At 40.5% G+C, this 13,871-nt stretch overlaps 1 protein-coding gene across 2 annotated transcripts in view; it reads right to left on the bottom strand.

Annotated features, from left to right (window-relative positions):
• Positions 1–13,214, bottom strand: part of rabgap1l (RAB GTPase activating protein 1-like) — a 91,599-nt gene extending 78,385 nt beyond the window's left edge. For both annotated transcript variants that reach the window (XM_068589502.1, XM_068589503.1), the window contains exons 1-9: positions 13,136–13,214; positions 8,545–8,760; positions 8,134–8,287; positions 6,387–6,591; positions 5,613–5,787; positions 4,699–4,856; positions 4,086–4,196; positions 2,475–2,541; positions 1,865–1,967 (exon numbers count right to left, since the gene is read on the bottom strand). In XM_068589502.1, coding sequence (XP_068445603.1) covers positions 1,865–1,967; positions 2,475–2,541; positions 4,086–4,196; positions 4,699–4,856; positions 5,613–5,787; positions 6,387–6,591; positions 8,134–8,287; positions 8,545–8,682 — 1,111 coding nt within the window. In that variant the 5' untranslated portion in view covers positions 8,683–8,760; positions 13,136–13,214. The remainder of the gene's footprint in view (positions 1–1,864; positions 1,968–2,474; positions 2,542–4,085; positions 4,197–4,698; positions 4,857–5,612; positions 5,788–6,386; positions 6,592–8,133; positions 8,288–8,544; positions 8,761–13,135) is intronic.
• Positions 13,215–13,871: the final 657 nt, after the last annotated feature.

Here is a 13,871-nt window from a genome sequence, read left to right as displayed (position 1 = left end):
GATAATCCACACCATGCATCCTGTGAGGATGCCACACCCTCTAGTGGATAACGACGCAACGTTAATGTCATCAACTTCACAACTGAAGTCTATAAATGTATTTGTTACTGTAGGTGAAAAAGTGTATTCTGCAAGCTGAGCAATGGGATTTGAACTTGTTTTCATGGTGGAAATGTTTTGGTTTATACAGGAACAGATGACTTCATTAACTTTATGTTAAATAAAAAACAATGGGAAACAGACAATCAACCTGAGGAGGCACAGAAATGATAAACCAGCGCCTAAATATAGATGCAGTTATGATAATATTAAGCACTTGTTTTTTGGGGAGAAAGTACTTTGTTTGAAGATTCAGATACTCTTGGCGCTGATGCTGAGATAGTTTACAGTTAGCCGATAATAAAAGCATGTCTTTTGATGGTTTGGTTCCCAGGTGTTGGTTACAAGTAGCTCCAGATTGTGAAAAGAAAGAAATGAACAAGATTATCTTGGACAAAGAACTCAGTTAGCTTACTTTTTTTTTGGCAAGTTAATCATTAATCCATGAACTGATTATTTGCTCAGCAGGAAACTACTCAACAGTAATGTTGACTCTTCCCAGCGCCTCCCGAGGAAAGTAAGATTTGAAAATTACCACCAGTTCCACATCACACTGAATGCATAATAATGTATAAAAAAAAGCTACTTTCTATGCGACATAATTCCCTTCAAATGTCCTTTTGTTATGTCTCTCTGTGTGTGCATGTGTGTGTGCGTGCGTGTGTGTGTGTGTAAGTTAGGTAGAGTGCTTTGTAAGACCTGCCACCCACTTCCAAGTCAAACTCCAGCAGCCTTTAAGTAAGCAGGTTGCCAAGTGCTCTAATTTGTTAGCGGTAATGTATTTGGTGAGGAAAGCGCTCTGCCTGGAAACACTCTGGGATCCGGTCTCAACCCGTATAATAAATACTTCGCTTCAAAATCATAATAAAATTGGTAATTTCTCAAGTACATAATGAACAATTTGTTCAACTCCAATATGTTAATCTGAGCGGGTTTGTGAACGTACATTTAATTTATGTTCATGAAAGTATTCAAAATCAAAATAATTATTATACAATTGTTTGTGTATATGCAATAGAATAATCCTGCAGGGCTAAGTTATCAAGTTATGTTATTAGGAGCCTCATTTTGCAAAAGAAAGAGACAATAAAAGAGGAAAATGCATTAAGCTCAAAGACCTGCAAAGCTATAAGCTAGACAGAAATGCAAAGTGACTTGCATGAGAATAATTTCCTCAAAATGCTGCTTTTATTACTATTTCTCACTTGAGTGAGTGTCCACCGCTCCGTTAGCTCCACCGCCTGACACACAACTCACGCTTCAATGTGCGAAAACGTGCCAGACTTTGACGAGTAATGCTCACAAGGCCAGGTACAAGGCTGTGTGTTAGAACGGATGACGGCAATTATCACATGTAGCCTCCAACGCAAGCGCTGCATAACTCTCAGATGTGACCTTGAGCTTTGTTCAATGCCACATCACATACGTGATGATAATGTATGGAAATAATTTCTACTTCATATTTGTTTGTGAACAACCAGTAAACAAGAACTGCTGGGTTTCAGTTGACACAGATCATAAATGCAGCAACACTTTTAATTACTAAATTACTATTACTACAACATCAGCATTGAAATATCTTACCAACATGCCTTTATGCATTGTTGAAAGTTACTTTTTTTAAGAATTCAAGGTTATTTCGAAGTCAAATTGCTCGCTTTGCTCAGTGGCACATGACTGCAACTTGTAATATTTCACAGCTGCTGCATATATATTGAATTGTAATCTGTGAGACATAATTTAAGGCGGCCATAACGCTCCTCACCTTTGGGTGTGTCTTCATTCAGCAGTTGGAAAGCCGCCATGTTGGGGTTCCATTTTCCAGTGATCACGTAGGCCTTCCCATCGGAGCTCTTCCCCATCGACTCCTGTGTAGGTGTTAATGCATGGATCATGTACTAGGTCGCTGTAAAAGCACCCAATATCAGTTTCACAAATAAAAATGCCAGTTAAAGGAATACTTCACACTTCAAATTTCCATTTGATCACCGTGACTTCTTGAAGGAAACTTTGAAGCGTGAGACTGTAGTACCTGAAGTGTTTTTAATTGTAAGAATTTGGGTGAAGATGCGTTTGTTTTGGAAATATTTGGCATATAAATGTGTAAACAAGCCTTGGATTATACTGGAAGAGTTGTGCGAGAGTTTGTAAAGGGATGTTTTTATCTAGTTAACCCCATTCATTTTTATTTATCAAGGATTTACAACATTTTTGTTCCTGTACTGCTTGGTATGTGTAAAAAACAACGTTTTCTTCATAACCTCAAGGTAATCCAGACAGAGTGCTTTATATAGAAATGGTCATTTTAAGGGTGAGCGATTCCTTCGACTACGATGAAATGAAATTTTAAAATAGCCGAGGTGCGTTCTGCTCACCATCTCCAGTAGATGCATGCCGCTGTTGCAGACTTTCTGTCCTGGACTCAGCAGCATCCCAAAGCACCTAGAGGGGAAGACACAGGAGGTACAATCACAAATCAATATTCACTAATTCCATTGTAGAGTTACAGTCTGCAGTCACCTGCAGAGTGAATCAAAGTAGTTCTTGGGAGGGAAAGGAAATCGGAATATATAAAAACAACTCAAGTGATCAAACTATCCTCATTAACATTGCAATAATGCCTTATAATCTATCAGGTATTAAAAGATAAAAGACCCCCTCTCAAACAGAAAAGGCCAGACAAACAGGAAGTTAAAAAAATACGGGTAATTTTCAAATTACAAAAAAACATATAGCAGGCAAACTTCTGTTTTTATTAGACATAATATAAAGATGTTGCACTATACTTTACATCGTTTCCAGGTCATAGTACAAATCCAACATAACCGCAAGTTATCGGAGGTGCCATCAAGTCGTCAGCACTTTTAAATAGCGTTGTACAAGAATACAATTACAGTTAGGCTAGCACTTGGGAGGGCTCATACTGAGGTTTAAAGATATGGGTCACGGGGTCTTGCAAAGTGATATCTCAAAGGAATGTGTAAGAGTGGACAGCATCCATAAACCTCATATTGCAGAACTATACTGTATCGCATTTAAAAGCAATTAACCAATACGTCCAGGTTTAAAAAAAATGAAAATTAATGAAATAAAGTGTTGTCGAACATGGGCAAAGCCCATCAGGAAGGATCAGTTCTGAGCACAATAGGGGTTTCCATAGAGGCTAAAAATAAAGGAGAGGGCAGGTGTCTGTCTCCCTCTGATAGCGATAGGAGGTGAGGGAATGAAGAAAGGAGGGGAGTTATGAGGATGACCTAGTTCTTTGGTGTTGCTGTGCTGCTCGAGCGTGTAAACACATACAAATTAGAGATCGCAGGAAATGATTTAACTACACTAGTATTCCTCTGTTGGGGCATTATTTTGTATTGTGCTCCATTTGGGTGGCGTGTCTCATTTTACTTTTTCTTTTGTTCTTGTTGGTTTCCGTCAATATGTGACCACTGAGTATGTGCACTTGCACTGTCCTTATGAAGACAAGCTAACCTGATTCTTTAATCTGGAAAACTCATTGTTTGATTTGCCAGAATGAAGTTTATGACAAGACTGTAGATTTGGTGTGCTGTGTGAATCCCCAGCATGTTTAGAGCAGCGTTTTTTGAGCTCTACATCATTAACTCCTTTCGTTAAGCTTATTTGTCCTGCTGAGCCAGCTGCCTGACAATCTCTGGTGGCTACGGCACCAATATAGATGAAAAGGCAAGCGTCTGTCTGAAGTACAGCAAATTAAGCCGACAATATACAAAAAACAACCACAAAAAGCAAAGTGTTAGTGGAAGTAAAGAAAGAAATGTAGACATTTAATGTCTGGCAATTCCTAACTTTTGGAAAGCCAGGTGCAACATGACCTGGGGAAAACTTAAACTATACAGTAAATAAGATTAAATCCCTCTTGAAAAGAGTGTGTGAGGAATAAACACCTCAACAAAGAGCCTCCAATGGAAGGTTACCAGGACGGTGTCATGCATCATTTCTTTTCACACCCTCACCTCTCGATGCCCAGCTCCTTGTTGCACATTTGCTGAACTGAAACCACGACCTTCTTCTGAACACCCTGTCGCAGCTTGAAGTAGAATTTATCTCTGTCCTTTGGCACTGGACTGTAAAGAGAAAGAAAGGGTGTGTGTGTGGGGAGTTATCATGCTGAACCTTAGGGACATAGATGTCATTCAATTGGAGATGAAACAGGACAAGTGTGTTGTACTTGATGGGTATTTGGTGTGCTTTCAAAACAACTTTTGGGCCACTTTATTTCAAAAAAGGGGAACAGAAAATATAAATCCGTCTAAAATACTCAAGTGAAAATTAAAATATTGTCTTACTGTGCCGATAAGCGTTACACTCTTCACAGATGAACATTAACAGTTAGATAAAATTGTACTGCTTCAGTGTATTGAAGCTTTCCAACTATCAACATATCTGGGATATTAACAGCCGTGTGATTTACATGCACCACAGATGATCAAACTATAATATAGCATCATTCCTCTTTCATAAATAGAATAATGTTAAGGAAATGTTCACATTTAATATACCTTTTGTGAATGTACACCTATGTCATGGTGCAGTGTGTATCTGCATGGCTGTGTGTGGGCAACGCACCTGTAGTTGCCCTTGCCATCATCCTCTTTTATTTCCAACGTGACGGAGAAGGTGTAGAGGTCACCATCAGGCAGACTGGACAGCGCCGGGTCCCTGATGTCTGCCGGCCGCGATGAACGTTTAAACGCTGTAGAGAAACTGTACAGGATACGACTGACCTGGATGGAAAAGACAAACAGAAACATTACAGGTAGAAGAGACAAGGAAGTAGGAAAGATTAGGAAGACAAAATAAATAATGAATACAAATCTATATGGGATAGACTTTCCTTTAAGAAAAATGTTGTGCTAGGAAATTAGGAATTAATAGAAATGAGCAGAACATGATGAATAAAGAATAAAATAGAACGTTAACATTATTGAGAAAACTCAATAGAGGACAACAGTGCCCTCAGCTGGTCTCAGTAGTTATTGGACTCGAGTAAATCTCTACCAGTTTTATGTTAACATACAAAGCACACTTAACAGATATGTACTGAAATGTCTGTTAAGTTACAACAGAAGTGGGTATCACTGTATGTTTATTAGAGTCCAGCGGCAGCTTCCTAATTCTGCCACTTAAGAACAAATTCACTATTGTCAAGTACATGTGTACTGTATTCATTACTGTTAAGGGGTGGGTAACATTATACATGTCATTTACTTATTAATGTGACATTTTACATTATTAAAAAGAAACAGAGGCAGGTAAAACGGTGTGTGTGGAATGAAAGATTTAGATAAGCTACAAAATACTTGTTTCCGTTTCCTGTTCAAAGTCATTTTTCGATTTGCATAACTGCATTACTGAGCACAGCGGTTCTGGTTCACACAGCCATGTTGACAAAGTAACTCGCCTTTAAAGCTCCACGGCAGAGAGGAAACCATGTTGAGCTACAGTTTATAACGAGGAGTACATGTAGGCGTGTAACTCACAGCCTCTTTGATGTGGCAGGAGAAGACGTGAATCTGGAAGTCCTCGGAGCTCCGGTAACTCTCAGTGAAGGAGAAACAGTCACTTTCCACCGAGCCCTCCTTTCCACGAGCGCAGAACAACACCTTGTAGATCGGGAACGAGGCGATCTCGGTCCCAGAGGCCTGGTCCACAATCCTGGGGAGTCATTTTAGTGACAGGTGAAAATGGCGTTTTGGTTCAGACTTGTAACGAGTCAGTGAAACAGCAAATATTTACAGGGTTTTATATATTTTTTTACATCAGTGATTCTTAAAATGGGTTGCATCAGATACGTTATGCAACTTTGGGGTTAAAAAAGGCTCCGTATAGTAATAGTTTCCCTCAATAAATGGCATTTATCCAAACTTCCAGTCAGAACAAAAAGGCATCTGCGGCCTCCGTGTCACTCTTGTCTAGCAGAGCGGAAATGTCAATACTTTCAGAGTGGTTAAAGAAGCCACGTCTCATTGCTTATCTAGTGTATTTGAACATTTCATGTTATCCTTCATGATTCAGGAAGGTCAAAAGGTTTCTCTCACCTCACCTCACGTGATATCCACTTTCAACTTTACTTCTTCTGCTAGCTAACACGCAAGATTCATGCTAATCTGTTCTTGGTCGACCTCGGACGCAGTCGGTATTTCGCACACTGATAACATGGCGTACGGTATATTATACTGTCCCTTTACCAAAGGCCATTAATTGATCACGGGCTCAATATACTCGGTGTCTGTCTCTTAGTGTGTGTGGCTGACCTGACGGAGCCGTCCGGTCCACAGGGGACGTGCAGGGTGACGGGGATGGGGATGGCGCTTTCGGCCCGTAGAGTGACCATGGCCCTCTGTGCCTCGGCCTCGTTGCGAGGGGCTTTGACCCAGGTGCAGCCGAGGTAGGACAGCTTGTTGAACTGGACACTGTCCTCCTCCAGCACGGTGGGGCTGGATGGTGCCGGACATGTTTCTGTGGACGGACAGCAGAGAGGTTGCGATATTGTTAATCTTCCTGAAAAGTTAAAAACATCTTCTGGGGATGTTTTGTCCGTAATCTAAAGATAAACTGAACCCTTTTCTCTGCTGTCTGGTAACATTTTAACTAAGATACAAGAACAATTGTGTTATTAGTTTTCAACAACACCGTAAAGCATGAATCTGGCATGCCGTCAAAGTATCCTGATAAAATGTTTTCACCTCCTGTGGCCTTAGAGAAAACTAGAAAAAGACAACCAAGAAGAGGTAATGGTAAGCCGAAGGTGCGAGAGAACTACACAGGAAGGTTGACCTGGTACTTTCACACTTTGCAAACAGGAAGCAGAACAATGAGAGCAAAAACTGCACTTCCACTGCTGACTGGCTAGTATTTAACATGATTGCACTAAACCACTTCCTCTTAGTTCACTCAGCAGTAGTAAAAAACAAAACACGAGCACCACTGTGAAGACAGAAACAACCGCAAGTAAATACGTAAAGAAGGGGTTGAACTAAGTGCGTACACACAGAAAGAGTTGGTAACAACAACGTACATAAGGCACATAATAAATACATTCAAGACTATATACGTGTTTAAAAGACAATGACATAGTACTATGAAAAAGTTGACACACCTTGAGTTGTTGTTTGTTGCGCTACAAACTTAAGTGTTGACAACATTGCTAAATGCACTGTCGGTCTGGAGAGAGAGAGAGAGCAGGTGCGTCCTCCCTCTGTGACACACGATATCACCTGCAGTTGTATTTCACCTAAAAGTAAGAAGCTTCATGGGAAGCGTTTGAAGAGCTGAGGCTGCCGGTGTCCAAATAAAAAAGGAGACTTTACGTCGATCTCCAGACAGACCAGAACATATGATGTTATAGAGTACTATATTATTTTAGATTTAAAGCAACCTTAAGGTTTTCCAGAGGGTTTGTAGCCTGTAAACTGTATCCCTTGTAGTGCTAACGTCTCACACCACTAAGCAGTGTATTGTTGACCACTGTTAGCATATTGTTTTTGCACTAGTGTTTGTCCAGCAGTCAGCGCCAACATGTCGTTGCTGATTTACAGAACAGTTCAGCCAATGTCAGAGAGTTTAGATACCAGCCTCGCTAATGATATCGCAATACCATATTTTGGAAGGTCAATGCCATGCAGACTTTTCATCCTTCATTCAATTAAAAAAAAAGACAAATACCTCAAAATAACTTGAAGCGATAACAGCCTGCAGAAAAAACGCTGAAATATGCCAACATGCATTCTGTTGCAGTGGTATGTTCGGATTTAACTAATTGATTTAGCAAAACAATTCAAGAAATGTTAAGCCACAGTGTTAGAGTGTGTGTGTGCGTGTGTCGAGCAGAAAGACTCACAATTCAATCAGCTGCCTTTTGACAGTAATATCTTGCGTAAAAAGGAAGACTATCTATACACTAGGAAGAATAAACTTAATATTTAAGATGTTTAGGTGAATGAAAGAACAGCTGACTGGCAGATTGTAACTACAATTAGGACACAATGACAAGAAATGGACCTGTAACTGAAGATTGGGGCTCCGGGGCTCCGGTCTCTGGGTCCTTGTCCTTCTCCATCTTTTCCACATTACTCTTCTCCACCTTCACCTCGTCGTCATCGTCCAACACCTCCTCCATAGCTTTCTCCAGCTGCTCACTCCCGTTCCAAGACATCTGAGGAAAAGAGAAAATTTAGGGTGAGGGCGAAGGAAAAACAAGGACAGATAAAAACCAGGTCAGAATAAAGAAACAGAAAGATAGATAAAGACAGAGTGGAGCTTCCTGGACTGAGTCAGCGCTACTACTTCTTGACATATAAAAGTTAGTTGCCGCAATTGACCTTTTGCAACAGAACATCTGACTAACGGCCTTGAAGTGGCTTTACGTGTATTCTTTAGGGGAACGTAAATTACATTTTGTACCGTTCTGACCTTGAGTCTTGGTTTGCCCTCAGAGCCCTGCGGTGACCCGGCAGCACTAGTCTGAACCAGAACAAACTCCTCACTGGTGACGGTGGCGACGGACTCGGTGGAGCTGCTGACTTTTCCAAGAGAGGAGCGGTCATCCATGGCTGGCTGGTTTACTCAGGGGTCGGCTGGGGAGACCAGGGTCAAAGCTCTCCCCTTCCCTGTCCTGTCCGCCCAACTCTGTGGGAAGATAAACATAATGCATTAGACTATACTATGAGGTGTTTTCTGCTGGTTTTTTTGTGTGAACATTTGAGGTATTACACTGAAAGAGTTGCAAGATCCTCTTAGTGATTGAGAGTACTACACAACGTAGGTGGTGTTGCATCTGTCTAGGATCTATTAACACTGGCTAATAAAGGGTGTATTACGTCACAGTCAATGTACTGTGTGCAGCGTTGTCTCTGTAAAGGAATGCCAAACTAAAAACACACCCATTCAGAACAGCAAGGAAATGCCAGGCACTGGCCTAACAACTACCTTGGTTTGTAGGGCATATTCTGAACCTGTCATCTTGGAGTTAATGATACCAGTCCGGAAGTTAGCACAATTTGTAAGTGTACCACGAATCGGCCGTGCCGCAGTGTGATTAGTGCCCGTCACAGCGTCCGACAAGCCCGAGCTGGCAGACACGTTTCTGCATGGTCCTATTTTCCACATTCAAGTATTTGATTAGTAAACTTTGTAAGCCAAGTAAATTTTTGTTGATGTGTATTTGAAGGCCAGCCCGAAAGTTAGCATCGCACTGGTTTTGCTCGACAATAAACCGGCAGGATTTTTACATTGGATTTTGGATAACTGCAGAAAATAATCTCCGTTAAAGTCTACAATATTTCAGACTACATTCTAAGTATCTACTGGGCTAAATGTTAAAGGTCCTGTATTGTGAAAAGCATGTATCTAGAAATGAGGATAATATGTCTCTGTTAAAGTATTTTACCCTTTGTTCTTTTACTCTATGTGTGTGTTTACTAGCATAGCGCCAAAAGAAAAACACTGACAAAGTATGTCCACACTTCTGTACCAGCCCATTGCCTCCACATGTTAGATCTTGCTGGCTCGTTCATTTTGCCAACATGTTTTCGAGGGCAGATGCTTGAAACCTGGCTCACAAATACTAAGCATAAAAAAATAAAACACCTGAATACTTAAGGATGTTTTATAGCAGTTCTGTTCAGTTTAATTTGTGAGGATATGCCTCTAACATGTAATGTTTCTCTGGACTTAAACAAATGTGAGGGGCATTTTTGAAAACTTTATAAAGAAAGATTCATATTTTAGTTATGCAACGTTTATGATCTGAACATGCACCAAAAGCATGAAGGGGGCATCCATACATACACAGTGATGGCATGCATACAAAAAGCATTTATACACACTTAGCTCTGGCAAATGACACACAACGTTACACACCACATGGAGCAAGAGGAAAGCAAATGGGTCATGTGCTCAAATCACACTTAATCAATTACCCAGCAGCCTTCAGGAAGAAGCTGCAATGAGAAGGAACCGTATAGAGCAAAAGTATGTTGGCTCTCTTGGATCACATGTCTCTGCTTCTGTAATCATTCTGGATCTGACACATGACACACTGAACTAGCTATTAATCACACTTTGTTAACTCTGCAAGTAGAGAGTAGTAATACTAACTGCAAAGTAAATAAACAAACAAACTGCAATAAAGGCTTTTGAATTGTTGTCATAGCAAGAAAATGAGGGAGGTGACTGAAACAGATTTATCCATTCAAGGTTTTACTGCCACCTGGTAATTTCAAACCTGGCTATTATACACATAAAACAGTAATTATCCAGATTACACTGTTTTTTTTCCTACTTTCACTCAAATTGTTGCCCTTGTGGGGCTGAACAGTCGCTTTCTCTTTAGCTGCAACTCAAACTGTAAACTCAGTGGCAAGTTTGGACCCAGTCATTACAGCCTGCTGCTCCAGTGCTGCCTTAGTTGGCAGCGTTGCCACCTAACCACTGGCTGTTTGGAAACTGTGAGTGGCTCGTGACATAGACCGGCTGAACAACACCCACAAGCACTGGGCTAACCGGACACATTACATCTGGGAGGGTGTGTGTGTCCAATTTTCAACAGACACACATAAACACTGAAGCACAAAATCACATTGCATTTGATTAAATTGTTATACATGACCCTGTGTACAGTATGCATTAGTGAAAAAGTAACACTTGGAGGGTTGGGACAAACTTTTCCTTTCAACTACCATCTTTTCAGTCAGTGCCTTTGGCTTGGCTTCTCTTTTGGTTGTGGATAATCATGCCTACATGTCGGACTTGTGCCACAAACTAACTAACCTAACTGTAATCTCCAAGTGAGGAACAAAGCTACGACTGCCCAACCCGCTGACTATATCTTTTCTATCTCTGAACGATTATGTAAAATAACTGAACACTGAACAGCCCTGTCATTACAGCGTGCTCAAACTGTTCTGTGGGTAGCCTAAAAGACAACATTGTGTGTTTGTTGGGATGATTCAACTCAGTTTTTAAGACAGTATTACTTTAATATATTTACATTTGTGCAATCTTTTGGTCTTGTCTGTTTGTAAAGTTTTTGTGGCTGCCTCTGTAATTACTAACAATCTGCTACAGCACAAGTCTGGATGAGTAACTCCATCCTGTGTGGGGTGTAACATTAGCACGATCTGGGTTGGGAGTTCCTTTCCCTCCAAAAGCATCCATCTCATAGTTTGTTACAAGTAACCTCAGTCAGTGCTACCAGGAACCAGATTGAGCCAGGTGACTGTCCACAAAGCCTCACAGAGAGAAATTGTTCATTCTCCTTTGTAACTAGGCCTGAAACTGAAACCTGTTTTGAGGCTTGTTGGTGAACACAATAGTATCTGCTTTTAGTGACACATTAAACGTCATTGAATCACTTCCTCTTGAAGTACACGGTTTTTAACTGAAGTATGATGTTATGACAACCTGTATTACTGCATACAAGATTATAAAAAGACTACACAATTCAGTCCATTTAATGAATCTGTGTGAAATGCCGGCCAAGTATTTCCTGCTATACTGGTTAGTTCACTGGTCGGCTGTCGAATGCAACTTCTGAATAAACTAGTTGCATTAAGACAAACAACAAAAGGCCACTTTGGCTTCATGCCAACGCTAAAGCCTGGCCGACATCATTTATTACTATTTGTTTAAACATCCACAATCTACTGCTCGTCAAGAGACTGCTTACCTTATCGTGGCTCTATATCATTTTAAAATGTTGCTTATATCAACCAAAGCAGATTGAGCAATTTAAAAGGGCTAAAAGTAAAACAGCCAGACCCTAATGTTGGATACAGTAAGAACATATTGGACTAAAGCCTATTAACAATGGGGGACTTTATTATAACAATATAATATGTGTTGACCTCAATTGTGTGCCCTGGTTTGGAGTAACAAACAATAAGACTATCAAACAAAATAACACACTTTTATTGTATTAACTTTTTTAAGGTCTGAATGAAACACATTGATATTTGTGTTAATATCTCCTGGTCCTGCTTTATTTATGTATTGTGGATGTTTAAGTCTCAGATTTCTCAAGTCACCCCAGAGACAAATCCTGGAGCTCATCCAAAGACAGCAGAACAAATGCTGTGGCAACATGACAACAGTGAGGTTACTGAGGTACTGACACACTTTCTACGACAGACCTGTACGCCCTCCAGGCGACTAAAACTCAATTGAGCGGTGTATGTCAAACACACGCCTTATGATCCCTTTCTGAAATAGACACCAATTGTGTGTGTAAATGGTTTATTTCCACACACAAAAAGTCACTTGATGACTAATAATACATTTAAAATGTTTGTGATGTGTTTTATCCAGCCGAGGAGACAGTTGTCAGTGTTTGTACATAATGAATGTGTGGTCCAAACTCAATGTAATATTGTCTTACTCGGCGTTGGGGAACATGTTTCTAACTCATGACTGCAGTAAACTGTTATTGCTGCTCTCATTGGTTTCTGAAGGCCTGGATGGAGCACACCAGTCTCTCACAGCATCCTCCGCAGGCATAATAGGACAGCGTTTCCTCTTTCAACACGGACATTTAGGGAAGGGTAAAATGAAAAGGTACATGTAAAACTGACAGACTCATCTCACAGCAGGTTGTTAATATAAACAACACACACACAGAGATAGACACTATGCATTAGCTAGTGGCAAGCTAACTTGTCCGTACAGCCATTTCATACCAACACGTTGACAGAAATAACATTTGAGACAAGCAACTCTGTAGAGAAGGAGCTAGCTACCAGAACAGGTGAAAGCAAGCGAAAGAGGAAGTGCCTATGTGTGCCAGGCTAGACCTGCGACCTGAAGCTAAGTGTGGCTAAAGCTAACCAGCTCGAAGTCCAAAACAGTTGGACCACTATGTGGAAGAGCGAGCTCACTCAGCAACACCCCGCCCGACTCCGGAGGAAGATGACGAGAAAGTAGAAGGAAAACAACGTCTCGGTCCTCGCTGTGCCTAAAGGTGACACTGAAACCAACGCGTACGTGGAGAAAAGAGCTGTCAACTTACTTGTTGAGAGGGTAGAGGAGTTGCTCACTTGCTAGCTGTCAGAGGAGTTGCACCGAAGATCGTATATGTTTAAGAAGATGAATCACTTGGGAGTTTAGCGACACGCCTTCCGGTTTGGAATGTTAGCGTAATTACACGCATGCGCTGTAGCTGCTGTGTCTGGCTCACACACCTCTTAAATTCACAATGATTTCTAAAAGTCGGAATCAGGATTTTTTTTTCCACTTCAGCTCTGCCATGTAGGTGTGTATACATATTTACACAAACATGCATATATGTTGAGTTATCCCTTTCTCTCTCTCGTATGTAGTAGCATCCTTTCAAAATATATATTTTCTTGTTGGTTAATGAAATTGGCAAATATGAAAATAATGAATGCATAAATGAATGCTTTGTTCTGAAATTTTTTTCCAGCATCTTAAAGTGGTCGTTTGCCTCGTGCTAATGATGAGAGGAAGGTCAAAATTCATGCTGCCTTTTTAGTAGTCTGTCAGTTGTTTCTTCTATTGAGGACAGAAAATGACTTATCGTATAAATACATAAATGAACAATGTGGAAATATTTCTGTTATGTTATATTAATAATAATTGAATAGGCATACTGTGTGTGTGTGTGTGTGTGTGTGTGTGTGTGTGTGTGTGTGTGTGTGTGTGTGTGTGTCAATCATCACACAAATAGGCATTTCAAGCAGTTACAAATCTTTAATTCAAAAGTTAACTGTCAAATATTACTGTTT

This window comes from Clinocottus analis, unplaced genomic scaffold, assembly GCF_023055335.1.
Source record: "Clinocottus analis isolate CAN_PGR_092001 unplaced genomic scaffold, fCliAna1.0.p SCAF_23, whole genome shotgun sequence".
NCBI lineage: Eukaryota > Metazoa > Chordata > Actinopteri > Perciformes > Cottidae > Clinocottus > Clinocottus analis.
The sequence above is the reverse complement of the archived record's forward strand: the minus strand, read 5'-3'. Positions and strand labels throughout refer to the sequence as shown.